The sequence below is a fragment of the Aspergillus karnatakaensis genome (assembly GCF_047715665.1).
Source record: "Aspergillus karnatakaensis strain CBS 102800 unplaced genomic scaffold BJY04scaffold_3, whole genome shotgun sequence".
Taxonomy (NCBI): domain Eukaryota; kingdom Fungi; phylum Ascomycota; class Eurotiomycetes; order Eurotiales; family Aspergillaceae; genus Aspergillus; species Aspergillus karnatakaensis.
The window spans coordinates 385,558-402,330 of record NW_027395715.1 but is presented as its reverse complement, the minus strand read 5'-3'; the positions used below and the strand labels follow the sequence as shown (position 1 = coordinate 402,330).

The following is a 16,773-nucleotide window of genomic DNA, read 5'->3' as shown; positions in this document are numbered from 1 at the left end:
TGAAAATGTCACAAGGATGCTGTTGAAACACTTGGTCGTCAGGGCTACTTTGGCTGGGCGCCTGGAGGGACACAGCGGATGTGTCGGATCATGAAGTTGCCCTGAGTTCTGCGCAAGGGCATAGGGTAAATAGACTGAATAACGAACATAATGATTGCATTAAGAAAGCTTGCTTAAATGTCATGGATTGGTTTGATTCCATAGCCGAGACGTTGGGCGCAAGATCGCTCCCTCAAGACCTGGAAATTCGCAGTCTTAGCTTCTCCCATCTCATCTCACCCTCTTCAGCTCCTTCAACCACCTCCTGCTCTCTTAATCTCCTCTCACTCTCCCGTGGTCTCTCTTTTTTGTATTTTTAACTTCTCTCTTTTTCACTTGACTCAGTATATACCTTGTCATCGCTTTTACTTCCATTCTTCCTTTGTCCTTGTCTGTTCTCGAACAAAATGGCGTTCAATAGCGTTCCTTGCACCAGTCAATCTGACGCTCACCTCCGGCTCCTCGGCCATGATTCGACTTTGATGGTGGGACAATCGGTGTCCCTCACATTAGGGGGCGATTCTCTTTTGATAGTTGGTACGTCTCACCCAATGATTGCGACTAGCACCTGAGGCTAACAATCTTCTTTGATAGATGAGCGGAGCATGCGTAAGTCGGATCGGACTTGCTGCGGCCTGGTTCCCAAACCCAGTACGTTCTGCTCGTTCTCGATCGTAGAGCGATCCTCGCAACAGTAGTGCTTACAGTTCCTCAGCGAACAAGGTCACCCACTCCATCTCTCTTTACAATGTCCTCGACACGAATGTCTCTCCAGCCGGCTTGACCATCACCTACGCGGAGCCCGCGGGCAAGCACGATATCGCAGTAACCGCCTTACAATATCCGATCGCTGAGGAGGAGAAAGCGAACGTCGAGATATGGTCTTCGAAATTACTCAACCTTGCATACGGAGATGCGCAGCGGTATAAACGACTTAAAGTTCTGATCAACCCGTTTGGCGGCAAGGGGACCGCGGCGAAATTATACCGGACATATGCGGAGCCCGTTTTTGCGGCAGCGCACTGCGAGCTTGACGTGCAGGAAACAACACATGGCGGACATGCTACCGAGCTCGCTGAGCAAATTGATATCAGCGCCTACGACGCGATTGTGTGCTGTTCTGGAGACGGCCTGCCCTACGAAGTCTTTAATGGTCTCGCGAAGAAGCCGAACGCCCGGGAGGCTTTGGCGAAATTGGCCGTTACCATGTTGCCTTGCGGCTCGGGGAACGCGATGGCATGGAACCTGTGCGGAACAGGAAGCGTCTCCGTTGCAGCCCTGGCAATTGTCAAGGGAGTTCGCATGCCTATGGACCTGATGTCTGTCACACAGGGACAGACTCGCACACTCTCCTTCTTGTCACAATCCTTCGGTATCATTGCCGACTCGGATCTGGGCACAGATAACATTCGGTGGATGGGAGCTCACCGCTTTACCTATGGGTTTCTCATGCGACTTATGCATCGGGCAATCTACCCTTGTGATCTTGCGATCAAGGTAGTAATGGATGATAAAACTTCGATCAAGAACCACTACAACACATACGTGAACAGCACCCCACCACAACGGACCGAGGATGCCGAACAATCCGGAGGTCTTCCTAAGCTTGAGTATGGCACTGTCCTCGACGAGCTACCAGCGGATTGGACAGTCGTACGAGGAGACACAATTGGCAACTTCTTTGCCGGAAACATGGCTATAGTGTCCAAGGACACGAACTTTTTCCCAGCTTCCGTGCCCAACGACGGTCTCATGGACATTGTCACCGTTGACGGAACAACGAGCCGTACCAGAATTCTCAAAATGATGACCGAAGTCCCGGAGGGCACATTCTTCGACATGCCGGAAGTCGACATCCGTAAGGCGCTTGCCTTTCGACTCACCCCCCGGGAGAAGGAAGGATACATCAGCGTTGACGGTGAAAAGATCCCCTTTGAAGCCTTCCAGGTCGAGATTCACAAGGGCCTGGGCACGGTCCTCTCAAAATCCGGACACCTCTACGAAGCACCAGGACCTAGGCCCTAAACTTCCTAAAACGCGTAACGGCTTGTCGCGGCCGCCGTACCCCTAATATCCTAATTCTTCTTGTATACAAACCTACGCACTTTTCGCTCTTCGACCCCTGTCGTCTTTATTCACATGATACCCAGACGACCTTTGAATGAAGTATTGTTGTTGTGTTTGGTTGTTCTAATATCTCTATTGGATTCGACCTGAGTTGTGTATTGTATATTCGTGCATGACATTAGGAGGTATATATAAATACATCTCTATGATCTGGACACTCGTAGCCTCGTAGTCTCACGAGACAGCTATCAAGGTATTTGTATTTGAACATCAACAACCCTCGAAACACACTTTTTTTCGCTCATGCATACTAAAACAAATCGATTAATCACTCATCCCCAAATCCACCCCACTCCTCCTCACTCTCTTCATCCTCCTCCTCCATAGCCACGCTCTTCCTCTCCTTTACCCCCCACTCAACCAACCTCTCATCATCAAGCGTCTCCTGCGCCCTAACCCTCACAGGCTTATGCGAACTGTCCTTCCTCAACCTCTCCACAGGCCCAAGCAGCACCTCAAACGGCACTGACCCAACGGGCTTCCCAGTCTCAGCATCAATCTCAATAGCCTTCTCAATCTCATCGATCCAGATATCTAGAACATGGTAGCGCAGCCCGTCAGGACCATGCGGCATAGGAATAATCCCGTTCTTCTCATCAGCCGCGGGTTGGTCGGGATCAAAGTTCAACGGGTGTAGCGGACCCTCGGAGATAATATCGAGGTAGGTTTTCAGGTCTGTCCAATCGCTATCGTCTGATCCAGCAGGTGTCGACTGTTGTTGTTCCTCCTCCTCGTCATCCTCCTGCGCCTTCCCACCCTTCTTATTCTTCTTACTCTTCTTCGAGCCCTTCTCCTCCCTCTTCCGCTTCTTGTTCGCCCCGTTCTGCGTGCTCGAGTTCGACTCCTTGCCGCTTCCTTTTAGGAAGACCTGGAATGCAACGCCCACATACGAACGGATCAACAGCAGATACTTGTCTAACCGGATGCGATCGATGTTATGCCACTCGCGGCCAATGGTGATCCAGAACGCGCGCAGGAAGCGGTGAACCGTGCTGCGTGGGAGGGAGGGGACGAGCGTGTAGGAGAGGTTGCGGGCGAGGGCTTGTTGTGTGAGGGGGCGGTCGGAGTGGTAGAAGCCTGTTCGGCGGCCGAAAATGTTAGCTAGCTGATCTTTTGAAGTAGAAAGGAAGTGCGAGTGGAGAGGTGTGTAAGGTTGATGGGCGTACAGAAGAAAAGACCCTTCCAGAGTTTGAGGAGCTCGAGCAGGGAGAGGTCGGTTTTTGAGCGTAGGAAAAGGCCGAGGGATTCGGTGGCTTTGTCGCGGATTTTTTTGTCTAGAGGGGTTGTTAGTACTAGACGTCTAGTGTAAATATTGCTATGATGGGGCTATGTACCGCTTGATGCGAGCTCCCGTACGAAGGGAGTTTTCGCAAGATCTGCCATGCTTATGCTGGGAAGTAATTGCGGGCTCAAGTCAATTGGCTGTAAACGTCGACTTGATTGGGGTCTGATTAATGGATAAGATATGGAAGACTGCGCCGATGCTTAGGGAGAAGCAAGCGAGCATTTATCTCGAAGATTAAGGGTGAAGATTGTATGTTTCGTCGCAATTGCTATCTTCGAAGTCGTCCTCGTCGCATCCAAAGTAACTTTTTTTTGACTGTTTGCATTGTTTGCTTGACCGAATGGGAGGCCATTGTGATTGGTCGGTTCCTAAGTATTGCCCTCCAAGGCTGGAGCACGAGGTTTCCAAGCTAAAGTTTGTAGATTATACTATGGTATGCTCTAATGATATATATACTGACTCAGGAGTACTGGCTGTCCATGGAAAGGCAGAAGACACCGGGCGGATCTATGTCATACCCGGGCATCGCGAAGCCACATGCATGGGCGCCCATTTCCCGCTCCAGAAAATTGTGAAGATGATATTAATAGCAGGGCCTCGTATCTAGCCAGGATTTTCAGATGTAAAGTGATTTCCGAGTCCGTAAAGAGTTAGGGAAATTTCCGGCCTGCTGTCTGGGGTACCAGGCCAGCCACTGGCGCCGTCTGGCAGCTCCCCTAGGGCTGCGCTTGCCACTGCTTGGGCCAGCTACCGAATCCTTCAGATACTGTTCATGACGCAGTAACTTCATGATACTAGGTAGCCGATTCTTCTGGCCTCGGGACGCACGTAAGGCGTCTTTGTGACTCGGGAGAGTGTGTTCCCGAGTTTTGGGCCCGAACGATTTACAGTGCCAGATTATGAAAACATGTGAGCTGGCAAAAGATATTCGGGTTCTTTCCATGCGCTTTCCGGGTTGATTTCGGGTCGTTCAGAGCCCGGTGTGCACCGGAGCCAAGTTAAGATGGGGCTGAGCCTCTGAGGAGTGGACATTCGGAGATCTGACTGTGCTACGGGTCGGAGTTAGATCTTATGCGCATAAGTACATCCGCTTACCATGAGTATAACTTGTACCATCGGAGAAGATTTGCTACGGAGTAACTGCACGTGACCTGGTGGGGTGTTGACGGCGCGCCGTCTTGCTTTAGCGTGAACACCGCCGGAGATCCTTTTGGACTGTTCTGGAGAAGCTAGCACGCTGCCCACTAAAGTCAACAACCGGAAATTGAAGGGCTTGCTCGTGCCTTCTTTTCCACGAGATGCAGCACAATATGGTCTAGTAAAAGACATTGATTGGGCAAAACAAGCAAAGCAGTTATCACTATGGCTGTGGTGAGAAGTGCTTTTTATGCCCGGAGTTTGCCTTTCGTCGATCTCCGGTTCCGAGGCTTTCAGCTGATCCCTGCGGAGAGCCCCGTCTACAGTGGCATGACAAAAGTTTTCGCTATCCCAATTGACCCACAGTAAGCACTAGCTATCTACCGCTTCCTAATTAGGCCTAGACAAAGTTATTCTGCCTAACAAAATAACGCGTAGACGTACTGGAGCTGGTGTGAAGCTATTCAAAGTCCTTTATTATGGGACGACGGGGCAAGGAATTATCGCCAGATACTCGGGCCAGGCTCTGCGAGCTGAAGGCTATTGGGTGGACCTTTACAATGATCCATCAGCGGTATCCTCACATCCCATATTCAACTATTCGCTCCACAATTAAGCGAGAGAATGATCGAAAAAACCAGAAGTCTTCACCCCGATCTGGGCGCCCTAAGAAGATCTCGACTGAGGAGCAACAACGCCTACTAGATCTAGTAGAGCAAGATCAACATATTAAGATGCGTGAGCTATCTGAGGCTGTACAAAGCAGCCCTTCTGTGCGGACTGTTCAGCGCCTATTTCGTACGCTTCATATGCGGAAATGGAAGCAATGTGAGCGGCCAGAAATCACCCCAGCGAATGCAGAGAAGAGACTAAGATGGGCACAAACCTATGCAGGATATACTGCAGAAGACTTCTACCGGGTTATCTGGTCTGATAAGTGCTCTGTTGAGCGAGGAGCTGGCGCGCGAAGGATATACACCTTTCGATCCCCAAGACAACAAATTATAGAACGAGATGTTCATACAGTACGCTGTGGCAAGGGGGTGAAGCAGATGTTCTAGGCTGCCTTTGGCTTCAATCGACGGACTGGTCTTCTCCCTCTTGAGGGTGATCCTGAAGCTGCTCGTGGAGGAGTTACTGCATGGGTTATTCGCGGAGTTTATGAATCATTTTTACCTGATATCCTGGGCCCTGGGGATATTTTCATGCATGACGGAGCTTCTGTACACACCGCCTATATCGTACGGGACCTCCTTCAGGATATGGGCGTGGAAGTTATGGTATGGCCACCATATTCTCCAGACTTAAACCCTATTGAGAATCTATGGGCGCTTATGAAGGCGAAGATCTATGAGCTTTACCCAGAGCTAGAAAGGGCCCCAGATACAGAGGATACTTTGCAGTCACTTATACAAGCGGCTATAAAGGCCTGGCATGCAATTGATGAGAGGGTTCTTCAAAATCTATGTCATACAATGCCTCATCACGTGCAGGCAATTCTCCAAGCAGATGGTTGGTATACAAGTTACTAAGGGCCTGGATAGCTTCATGAACTAGCTTAATTAGGAAGGCGGAAACTACTTTTATACTAGCGTGGAATGTGGGTCAATTAGGATAGCGAAAACTTTTGTCATGCCACTGTAGACTCTGCGTTTGATTAACGGAGATTCGGACCACACGAGAGCCGATATACCCCAGCGATCGCCCAACTATGGCCAATCATCAAACCCAGTGGACAAGAAGCGAATCTTGACTGTTGCATGGGTATCGTTGTTGTGTTTACCTACCTACCCCTAGATGGCATTCCTATCGTCTACCTTTTTGGCTGAGCATCTTCCGACGAGGCATGTCTCCTTGTACAACTCTGGGCTTCTCGCATTCACCATGATCAAGGACTATTTAGATCAGATATAGCACCTGGGTCTTGCCAGGTACGGAGTACTATTGTACGTAGGCTAATTATCTAGTCAGCACTATCGAACAAGCGTAACCTTACTTCGGTCAATGGAGATGCTCTTTGCCGCATCCGGCACTGCCCTGATTCGACATCTGCGTCCGGCCCCTCTCTTGTAAGGTCCCCTCGTTTTTCTTTTTCCGTATCCTTATTTGTTGTTTCACCACGAAGCCCAATGATTTCCTGAATCGTGACATCACGGTGTGCTGGATGCACCTATTGGCAAGTCACAGCATCGGAATCCCTGAGCTCCAGCCTACCGACAACCACGGAACGTGTCTAATCGTCCACAGAGATGACCCCGGACACGCTGTCACCCGTTGCCGTTGGTCTACTGTCTGAACTATTTAATTCAAATAAGCGCTGCTTCCCAGTCAGATGATACATAACCGTTGCGGAGTCGCATTGTCCTACCTGTGCTGCTCTTCTTAACTTCGGAGTAATTTTCCACAAACGATCTATAATCTCTGGACCGACCTGCGCTTTCTTTCTTTCCCATTCATAGCTTTCCATTTATTTTCTTTCCAGGGGCTTGTCCGATTTCGGTGCCCTCTCGGCAGCGCATCGCAATGGCTGAGAACGAAAAGCTCAGCCAGAGCTCTCATCCGAGCTCAGAGCAGCAGGATGAGATACAGGAACTACCACATCGCAGTCAAAGGAACTCAAGGGCCTACGAAGATGATACTACTCTGTTCGAAGAAATCAACCCTGAGGGGAGGGCAGAGTTGGCTCGTATTGCCTCAAACTTCCCCAAGCGTACGACATCAGCTTCTGGTGCTAGCGGCAAAGGCCTCCAGCGGATGGATACTGTTGATGAAATGGCCCTAGAGGATCCAGCGTTTGACCCCACCAGCGGCCAATTCGATCACTACAAGTGGGCTCGCAAGATGATAAAACAACTCGACAAGGAGGGTGCCCCTCGCCCACCATCAACTGGCATCTCCTTCCGCAAACTCAACATCTCTGGGTCGGGTGCGGCTCTGCAGTACCAAGATACCGTGTCTTCCCTTTTTACGGCACCCTTGCGTCTCCCTGAGCTTCTCACCAAACGATCTCCCGAGAGGCACATCTTGCGGGATTTCAACGGTCTGGTCAGGAGCGGCGAACTGCTAATCGTGCTTGGACGCCCTGGTAGTGGTTGTTCAACCTTTCTGAAGTCGCTATGTGGCGAACTACATGGGCTGAAGCTATGGGAGGACTCGCATATCGAGTTTGGCGGTATCTCTATGGAGACCATGATGCGAGAATACAAGGGAGAAGTTGTGTACAACCAGGAGGTGGACAAACACTTTGCTCACCTTACAGTGGGCCAAACGCTGGAATTTGCGGCAGCTGCACGAACCCCAGATCATCGACTACAAGGTGTTGGCCGACAGGAATTTGCGAAGTACGTCTGCCAGGTTGCAATGTCTATCTTTGGTCTGTCTCATACATACAACACTAAAGGTATGTTCCCTTGACCTTCGCGTCCCTTTGTCATGCTGACGGTCATATAGTTGGCGATGATTATATCCGAGGTGTTTCCGGTGGTGAGAGAAAGCGTGTCAGGTATGCCTGTCCCAACCGGCCTCATGACCAAATGGCTAACTTTCACATAGTATAGCTGAAATGGCTGGTAGGTTCTAGATTGATGGTATAGTCGTTGATTTGGCGTCATTAACAAACATCTAGTGGCGGGAGCACCTGTCGCAGCATGGGATAATAGCACCAGAGGTCTCGATTCCGCGAGTGCATTGGAGTTTGCTAAAGGTGCATTTCTTGCAAAATCCTTAATGGTCGAAAACTGTGGCTAATAGTTTGTTTCTCCAAAGCGCTGCGAGTTTCTGCCAATATCGGCGGCACATGCCATGCCGTGGCAATCTACCAAGCCTCCCAGGCGATCTACGACATCTTCGACAAAGCCATCGTCCTCTACGAAGGTCGGCAGATATATTTCGGACCCTGCAGCGACGCAAGAGAGTATTTTATCGAGATGGGCTGGTACTGCCCGCCGCGCCAAACAACCGGCGACTTTTTAACGTCAGTCACAAACCCCCAAGAGCGAAAGGCACGCGAAGGCATGGAACAAAAAGTCCCGCGAACACCTGAAGAGTTCGAGACATACTGGAAGAACAGCCCACAATATGCTGCGCTGCAGCAGGATCTCGCTGATCATCAGGAGGAGTTCCCTCCCGGAGGAGAAACCGAGCAGACGTTTGGTCAGGTGAAACGGTATAAGCAGGCGAAGCATGTTCGACCCAAGAGTCCCTACATCATTTCGATCCCGATGCAGGTTAAGCTCTGCACAATTCGAGCGTATCAGAGGATCTGGAACGACAAGCCGTCTACGCTTACTACTGTTATTGGTCGAATTGTCATGTCGCTCATCATCGGTTCCATATACTATGGTACGCCGAATGCCTCCGCGGGCTTCCAAAGCAAAGGCGCTGCGTTGTTCTTCGCTGTCTTGATGAATGCCCTTATCAGTATCACGGAAATCAATTCTCTCTACGACCAGCGGCCGATTGTCGAGAAACAAGCATCGTACGCTTTCGTGCATCCTTTCGCCGAAGCTTTTGGTGGAATCGTTTCCGATATCCCTGTCAAGTTTGTGGCCGCAGTCGTCTTCAACGTTATATTTTACTTCATGGCTGGGTTGGTAAGTAGAAAGCCTTTGATCATCTCTACGCTAGGACGGTTTATGCTGATTACTGTAGCGATACGCACCGTCCCAATTCTTCATCTTCTTCCTATTTACGTTCATCAGTACGCTTGCCATGTCGGCGGTTTTCCGCACTCTAGCAGCCTCGACAAAGACACTATCGCAAGCGATGTCTATGGCTGGAGTCATGGTTCTAGCCATCGTCATCTATACTGGTTTCGTGATTCCCACACCGCAAATGTCCGACGTCCCTTGGTTTAGCTGGATCAGATGGATCAACCCGGTCTTCTATACGTTCGAAGCCATGATAGCCAACGAGTTTCACGGCAGGCGGTTTGAATGCTCACAGTTCGTGCCCCCTTATCCTAACTTGAGTGGGGACAACTTCGTTTGTTCCGTTCGAGGTGCCGTCGCAGGAGAAAGGACCGTCTCAGGAGATGCTTTCATCTACTCGCAGTATCGATACACGTACGACCACGAATGGAGGAACTTTGGTATCCTGATGGCGTTCTGGATATTCTTCACTGTGATCTATCTGGTAGCCACGGAACTTAACTCTGCAACATCTTCGAAGGCTGAATTCCTCGTTTTCCGCCGCGGTCACGTACCGCCCCAAATGCGCAACCTCGACAAGGCCCAAGGAGATGCTCCGCCTGAGAACACGACTCTTGCCGAAAAGCCTACTGAAGTGGACCCAGATACCTCTGCAATTCCAGAGCAACATAGTGTGTTTACCTGGAGAGATGTATGTTATGATATTCCCGTCAAAGGTGGCCAGCGCCGACTCTTGGACCATGTTTCCGGCTGGGTCAAACCCGGCACTCTGACAGCTTTGATGGGTGTTTCGGGTGCGGGTAAAACGACTCTTCTTGACGTACTTGCAAAGCGAGTCTCTATTGGTGTTGTCACTGGCGACATGTTTGTTGATGGCAAGCCACTTGATACAAGCTTCCAGCGAAAAACAGGTTACGTGCAGCAACAGGATTTACATCTGCCTACAACTACCGTGAGGGAAGCATTGCGCTTTAGTGCAATCCTTCGTCAACCAAAGACAGCGTCTAAGCAGGAGAAGTACAAGTACGTCGAAGAGGTTATTGAAATGCTTAACATGCAGGATTTTGCGGACGCAATCGTTGGTACACCTGGAGAGGGCTTGAACGTGGAGCAGCGTAAGCTGTTGACAATCGGCGTTGAGCTTGCTGCTAAACCTGCATTGCTCATTTTCCTTGATGAACCGACTAGTGGATTGGACTCCCAAAGCTCTTGGTCAATTTGCGCCTTTTTGCGGAAGCTTGCAGACCACGGTCAAGCAGTGCTATCCACTATCCACCAACCTAGCGCTATGCTGTTCCAACAATTCGATCGTCTTCTGTTCTTGGCTAAAGGAGGCAGAACCGTTTACTTTGGAGATATTGGAGAAGAGTCTCGTACCTTACTCGATTACTTTGAGAAGAACGGAGCACGGCCTTGTGGCTCGTCCGAGAATGTCAGTCCTCACCCATCCGCATACTATTTCAGATACTAACCCTTCCCAGCCCGCGGAGTACATACTGGAGATCATTGGAGCCGGCGCTTCTGGAAAGTCTAACCAGGACTGGCCAATCGTATGGAAAGAAAGTGCCGAGTCTAAAGACATCCAGAGCGAGATCGAGCGTATCCACAAAGATAGGGCCTCAGCTCCATCGGAAGAGGACAGCAACTCGCATCAAGAATACGCCATGCCCTTCACCAACCAGCTCTGGCATGTGACCCAACGTGTATATCAGCAATATTGGCGCGAGCCCGTCTACATCTGGGCAAAAGTGGTCCTGGCTGTTGCTTCTGCCCTCTTTATTGGCTTCACTTTCTTCCAACCCGACAGCTCTCAGCAAGGCTTCCAAGACGTTCTCTTTAGCGCCTTCATGCTCACATCGATCTTCTCCACGCTAGTGCAACAGTACGTAACCCTTGCATACTCGCATACACAAGCTAACAGCTCTCAGAATTATGCCCAAATTCGTCGTTCAACGCTCCCTCTACGAAGTTCGCGAGAGGCCCTCAAAAGCCTACTCCTGGGCAGCCTTCATCATCGCCAACGTCGTGGTCGAACTCCCCTGGCAGATCCTCTCCGGCATCCTCGCCTGGGCATGCTACTACTTCCCCGTGTACGGCGCAGATCAAGCACCCCACCGCGAAGGCCTGATGCTTCTATACATCGTCCAATTCTTTATCTTCACCTCCACCTTTGCGAACCTGGTTATCTCCGCTCTACCTGACGCAGAGACAGGCGGCACAATCGCAACGCTCATGTTCATGCTAACACTCGTCTTCAACGGTGTCATGCAGCCCCCCAACGCCCTCCCAGGATTCTGGATCTTCATGTATCGAGTGTCCCCACTCACGTACCTAATTGCGGGTATTACAGCGACGGGCTTACACGGACGAGCTATTGAGTGTGCCTCTGAAGAGTTGAGCATCTTCAATCCACCCAGCGGACAGACCTGCGGCGAGTACATGGATGCCTTCCTGCAATCCGCGCCAGGAACCCTCTACAACCCCGCCGCAACCTCGGACTGCCAGTACTGTGGCCTCAATAACGCAGATCAGTACCTTGCTGGCGTGAATATCTGTAAGTTCTCAACAGCTCATCGCTTCCCCTTCTCTTTTTACCTTCTGCTATTCAAACCACCTAGTATTGGAACCCTAGCTAACAACTCGTGAATTAGTCTACAGCGAACGCTGGCGCAACTGGGGCATTGGCTGGGCGTACATCGGCTTCAACATCTTCGGCACCGTGATGCTTTACTACATCTTCCGTGTTCGACACTGGAACCCGACTAGTCTGGTAAGGGGTGTTAAGCAGGGAGCGCAGTTTGTGTGTCGGGTGTTCAAGAGGAGGTCTGGACAGACGCCGAAGGGGAGGGAGGCGGAGAATGGAAGGTTGTACTAGGTTCAGCTTACTGTTCACAGCTTCCATTGTACAGCTTCGGGTTGGGAATGACAGGAGGAAGGAAGGGAGGGGATGGGTCGGTCGTTATTTTACTTTTTTTTTCTTGTTTCATTCAATATTTGTGAGTGTATATCTGTGGTGGTTTTGTGGTTTAATAATCTTTTCTTCTTTTCTTCGATCTACGCCGACAGCTCCGGTGCATCTTTCATAGAGTATATAAGTTTTAATGCAGATATTTAATATTCTCATATTGAGAAGTTCGCACTATGATTGGAGAAGTAGGGTATAGGTATCAAACTAAATTGAGAGTAAAAACGAACAAAAGACAACAAAGACAAATTGCTGAGAAGGGGTATTATGCAATGCGGTGAAATGTTGACAGCTGACATCGTGACTCGTAGAAGCGTCATTTGTAGATCGTGATTCGATGTGGACTGGTTCCTTAATGATAACGAGGTGTGGGAAGGCCATCGGCTAAGAAGATGGTCGTCGAGCGACAACAAGAGCATTGACCAGATTTCCCGGTTTCCAACCCTGGTCGACGAGGGGCGTATGCTCCTTGAGCATCTTCCCTAGGTAGACGATGCGTACGCGCTGGGTTCTGGGTAACTATAGGTTCCGTCAGCATCGTTCCTCACTATCGCAGACAATATATGGTTAGGGATAGGTAAAAAAAACTCACTTCAACCTCCTGCTGCACCTTCCTCGCAATAAACCCAACATTCTGATTCTTCCCCACAGAAACAACAACATCACCACCATCCCGATCACTCAACCTCGCCTTCACCCTGATCAAATCCCGCTCACTCGTCTTCCCCTTCTCGTCCCTCCTCCGCTCCCTCTCCCGCTCATTATCCTCCCCAATCAACTCATCCCCCGACGCGGCCTCGCCAACACCCAAGCCCAGCCCAAGTTTCCGATCATCCGTCTCAAATCCCACATCTACATCCTCCCCACCATGCTCACCACCACTCCCACTCTCAGATCCCGTATCTTCATCTCCCTCCCCATCAACCCCCTTCCCATTACTCACAACTATATTCTCCGGATCACTAACGATGCACCTCGGCAACCGATAAAGCACCCCTCTCTCGTCATAGCACCCCTGACAAAGATCCCCCGTCGGAACCGTAACCCCAGCCGCATCAACGATACTCTGCGCCGTAGCCAAGTCTCCAGCTTGCATGAGGGAAATCGCCGTCGCAAGCGCAGCCCAAACCTCCGCGCGCCCTGTAACCCTTGTCTCGAAGAACTCGCGACGCTCCTGGTCGAGGAGGGAGCGGGTCCAGCGCCGTCGCTTGCTGTTCCATTCGTGCGGGTGGATGGGGGCGTTGATATGTTCGGTTAATGCGACAGCGCGGCGGCGGTTGTGACTGCGGTTGCGGGATGAGGAGGATGCGCCGTGGGGATGAAGCGGGGGTCTGTGGTTGGGGCTGTGGTCATGGCGATGGCGGGAGGACGATGATGGCGTGTGGTATAGGGCTGAGGGGGGATGGGGTGAGGGTGCGGTTGCGGCGTCGGGGTTGTGGTGGTGATCTCCTGGAGGTTGAGCGTCGGGAGCGGTGTCACGAGACGAGGAGAAGCAGCAGCCCTGTTGTTGGGTTGGTATCAGAGATTGGTTTTATTGCTTTGATTGAGTGTCGGTGGGCACGGCATTCAAGCTTGAGCAGTAAAATGTACATACCATCTTGGAGGGAAACAGTCAACTCCATCAGTTGCGACCTCGATACATAGATAGGCGAAGAGGTAAAGATAGAACAAAGAGCGGCGAAAACCGAGAAGGAGAGTAGAGGAAGAGGGGGCGAAAAGCGAAATAGATTAATCAAACCCAAAAATAAACTGATTGCATGAGAAAATGCCGCGATTATTCGCTTGATGACGAGGCTGGACCGCTGGAGATAAGTCAGTAACTTAGCTAAAAGTGGGTGAGGGGAAAAAGGAACGAGAGGAGCAGGGCAGTCCAAATATACCCAGCGTTGAAAGAAAGTTCCGTGGTTCACGCTTCGCAATCAGAGTCTCACCACCTGCACTGCCGTGTAATCATTAGCAGAAGGAAAGAGCCAGAATTCTTGTTCACAAGAGAGTCTATGGCATGATGGTACAGTCACTATCTATGCGGTCTCTGATTTTCGTACTTTCATGGTGCTCTATCTCCTGTTTACTATTTTACAGAGAACTAGTGCGGCACGGTCAACAACTCTTCTACCCTTACTCTTCCTCATCTTCGTCTTCGTCATCACTGCCGAATATTGCCTTGAAGACAGCCTCGCCGGGCCGTTCGCCCTCAACCGCATCGTTGCGATCCGCTTCGATAACAACTGGTTCCCGCTTCGCCGCTGGGGCCGCGTGCATTGGCGACGCAGAGTCTCCACGCGCCGGGCCCATCGCTCCGCCCCCACCAGCTTCAAGCATAAGCTGATTCATGACATCCTTTGACACCAATTCCTTTGGTCGAGTATCAGTCTGGTAACCCGAGGACTGGAAGCGGCTTGTTGACGAAGAAGTGCTGGACGGGTCTCCCGGGTCGACCTGGACATGACTGGGAGGTTTGATGTTGAACCTTTTGCATAATAAACGGGTGGGGTAGAAGGAGATGGTGGTGCGTGTCATCGGGCCGAACATGCCAATTTTCGCGGCCGCGATCGCTGGGTCCTCTGGCTTGTCGCTGGGCTTACTTAGTAGCGTGTCTGAGCTAGTTTCTGCCTCGTCGGACGTCGTCTTGGGGCCTGAAGAGGCGGATGTAAATCGCGATGCCATCACGCCTGACACGGGTTTGAAGACTTCCGCTGCTCGCGCGAACTCCGTCATCTCTGTAACCCATTCATCTGTGCTGGAGCCCGGTACGCGGTCTGGGAGGTTATCTCGAAGGCCTGCTCGGATCTCGAGAAACGTGCGGTAGCGGGTGCGTTTTGCTTCGTCTTCCGCGTACGGCATCCAGCCGCTAGCGGCGCGCGTCAGAGCTTGGACGGCCACTAGTTTGTCCAGTCTGGGCACAAGATCCCACAAATCCTTTTGTTTTTGCGAATCCGAGAGCTCGAAGCCTTTCGGGGCCCTCTCGCCAAGGGCTGGCGGTAAATCCGTTTTCCCGGTAAGCTTCGCAATCTTTGCTCGGCCTTCGGGCGTCATCCAATCAAAGATGGACTTTGATGGCAATTGATCTTCTCCTAATAGTGCAGCTCGTGATGCCGGGTCTAGAGTGGACGCTCTGGCTGCGTCTGCCGTAGAAACGTAGTCCGAAGGATTTTGCTGCTTTGATGGTGATTTCGTGGATTTCCAGTCTTTGGGGATTTCCGGCGGCGCATATTTCTTGTCCGACGATAGCGAGAGGGTCGATATTCCATCCGCGAGTAAAAAGCCATCGAGGGGCAGACGGCCATCATGGCATTTTCTGAAGCCTGTGGCGCCTTTGGCAGCCAGTGTTTTCTTAGGAATAAAAACCGGTTTATTGCTCAACAGAGGGTTGGATGAGGCCAATGCGGATCTCATGTCATCCGTAGATTTCGTCTTGGTTTTTTTCTTCTTGTCACCGCCAATTATCCGGTTATATGAGATCCGAGGACCAAGCGAATATGGATCTTCATCGTCCGAACCAGTATCGTTAAGAACACCAACGCCGAACGCTCCTCGCCGTGGCTTCTGAGGCTTGGATTGCTTTGATATACCTTGTGTGATGAGGCGCTTGCCGAAAAATGGGTCAACCTCTTCGTCAGAGCCGTCACGTTCGTCCTGGCGAGAGTCAAGGCGCGCTTCGCCTTCAAATCCAAGTCCCTTGTGATCGGTTTTTCGATTAAACGTAACCATCGGTGGGTTTTCCGGGGCGAAAAGATATGTTTTGTCTGCATCATCCCCTGGACGTGCAAGATCTCCCAAGTTGGCTTTCCGTCTGATCTTGGGCCCGATACCCTGGCCTTCCCGCCATCCCATCTTTTTCAAGAGTTTCACACCGATAGTATCGCCCGTCGCCTTGAAGACATCCATCAATGCCCCTCGACGCGTCGCATCATTTGCCGTAGATCCAAAGCCCGAGTATTCTTCATTTGTCTGGAGGTTCCGCGCCTCCTCTGCCTCCCGGATATCCTCCTCGTCCATGAAATCCTCCGCGCGCTGTTTGGGTGCATCCTTGGCCCGATTCTGTCGCGAAGACACAAAAGTTGCGGGCGCCCATCCTTCTTTCGATCCAACCGTGTTGAAGTATCTGGGGAGAGCACCATTTTAGTGGGTTGTCCAAGCAGGTCGATGAATCGTGGGCTCACCCGGCACTGAATCCACCGGTGAAGGCGCCGTGTAAGCGTTTCCTTCCCCGGTCATCTGTTACTTCCTGCTTCCAGACCGGCACGTACGACCCGTCGTCTCGGGCGCCTGCTTCAAGTGCAGGTAGGGGCGTTCCATAGAAGGCGTACGGAGATTGTTGAGCCTGGAAGTCGGCTTCGAAAGCTGCGCGGGTTCTTTTGCTGGCCATTGTCGTGACTTCAGGTATAGAGGTCAATCATGGCGAATACTGGTGGATCATTGGAGAATAGTTATAGGGCGAGGGGGGGTACAGTTTCAGAAAAAGAACAAGTTCAGGCTGGCTGGAAGACGGAGGGCCAGAACATGTGACGTCGGAAAAGACATCAAGCACCGCCACGGGTGTGGCTTGTTTACTGTATGTACTAGGGCCA

The 16,773-nt window shown here is 51.1% G+C and overlaps 5 protein-coding genes across 5 annotated transcripts; 2 read left to right on the top strand and 3 right to left on the bottom strand.

The window, feature by feature from the left end:
- Window positions 1-163: 163 nt before the first annotated feature.
- Window positions 164-2,249, top strand: BJY04DRAFT_74819 (putative sphingosine kinase (SphK)). The gene is made up of 3 exons (XM_073720993.1): window positions 164-576; window positions 634-690; window positions 755-2,249. The coding sequence occupies exons 1-3, from the start codon at window positions 447-449 to the stop codon at window positions 2,062-2,064; spliced, it is 1,497 nt and encodes a 498-aa protein (XP_073576366.1). The 5' UTR covers window positions 164-446; the 3' UTR covers window positions 2,065-2,249.
- Window positions 2,250-3,634, bottom strand: BJY04DRAFT_74823 (ribosomal RNA processing 1 family protein). The gene is made up of 3 exons (XM_073720994.1): window positions 3,501-3,634; window positions 3,333-3,440; window positions 2,250-3,243 (listed from the first exon to the last, which is right to left on the bottom strand). Exons 1-3 carry the CDS (start codon window positions 3,547-3,549, stop codon window positions 2,435-2,437), a joined length of 966 nt encoding a protein of 321 aa, XP_073576365.1. The 5' UTR covers window positions 3,550-3,634; the 3' UTR covers window positions 2,250-2,434.
- A 3,477-nt stretch (window positions 3,635-7,111) lies between these two features.
- Window positions 7,112-12,454, top strand: BJY04DRAFT_228374 (ABC-2 type transporter-domain-containing protein; the record flags this gene model as incomplete). The annotated part of the gene is made up of 8 exons (XM_073718830.1): window positions 7,112-7,988; window positions 8,039-8,083; window positions 8,214-8,291; window positions 8,354-9,180; window positions 9,239-10,669; window positions 10,719-11,119; window positions 11,166-11,791; window positions 11,889-12,454. The coding sequence occupies 8 exons, from the start codon at window positions 7,112-7,114 to the stop codon at window positions 12,110-12,112; spliced, it is 4,509 nt and encodes a 1,502-aa protein (XP_073576364.1). The 3' UTR covers window positions 12,113-12,454.
- BJY04DRAFT_177888 (uncharacterized protein) lies at window positions 12,405-13,819 on the bottom strand. Its single transcript, XM_073709654.1, has 3 exons — window positions 13,797-13,819; window positions 12,795-13,739; window positions 12,405-12,721 (listed from the first exon to the last, which is right to left on the bottom strand). Exons 2-3 carry the CDS (start codon window positions 13,296-13,298, stop codon window positions 12,587-12,589), a joined length of 639 nt encoding a protein of 212 aa, XP_073576363.1. The 5' UTR covers window positions 13,299-13,739; window positions 13,797-13,819; the 3' UTR covers window positions 12,405-12,586.
- Window positions 13,820-14,115: 296 nt separating this feature from the next.
- On the bottom strand, window positions 14,116-16,771 carry BJY04DRAFT_74752 (putative G-patch domain protein). The gene is made up of 2 exons (XM_073720992.1): window positions 16,366-16,771; window positions 14,116-16,307 (listed from the first exon to the last, which is right to left on the bottom strand). The coding sequence occupies exons 1-2, from the start codon at window positions 16,569-16,571 to the stop codon at window positions 14,321-14,323; spliced, it is 2,193 nt and encodes a 730-aa protein (XP_073576362.1). The 5' UTR covers window positions 16,572-16,771; the 3' UTR covers window positions 14,116-14,320.
- Between the last annotated feature and the right edge of the window lie 2 nt (window positions 16,772-16,773).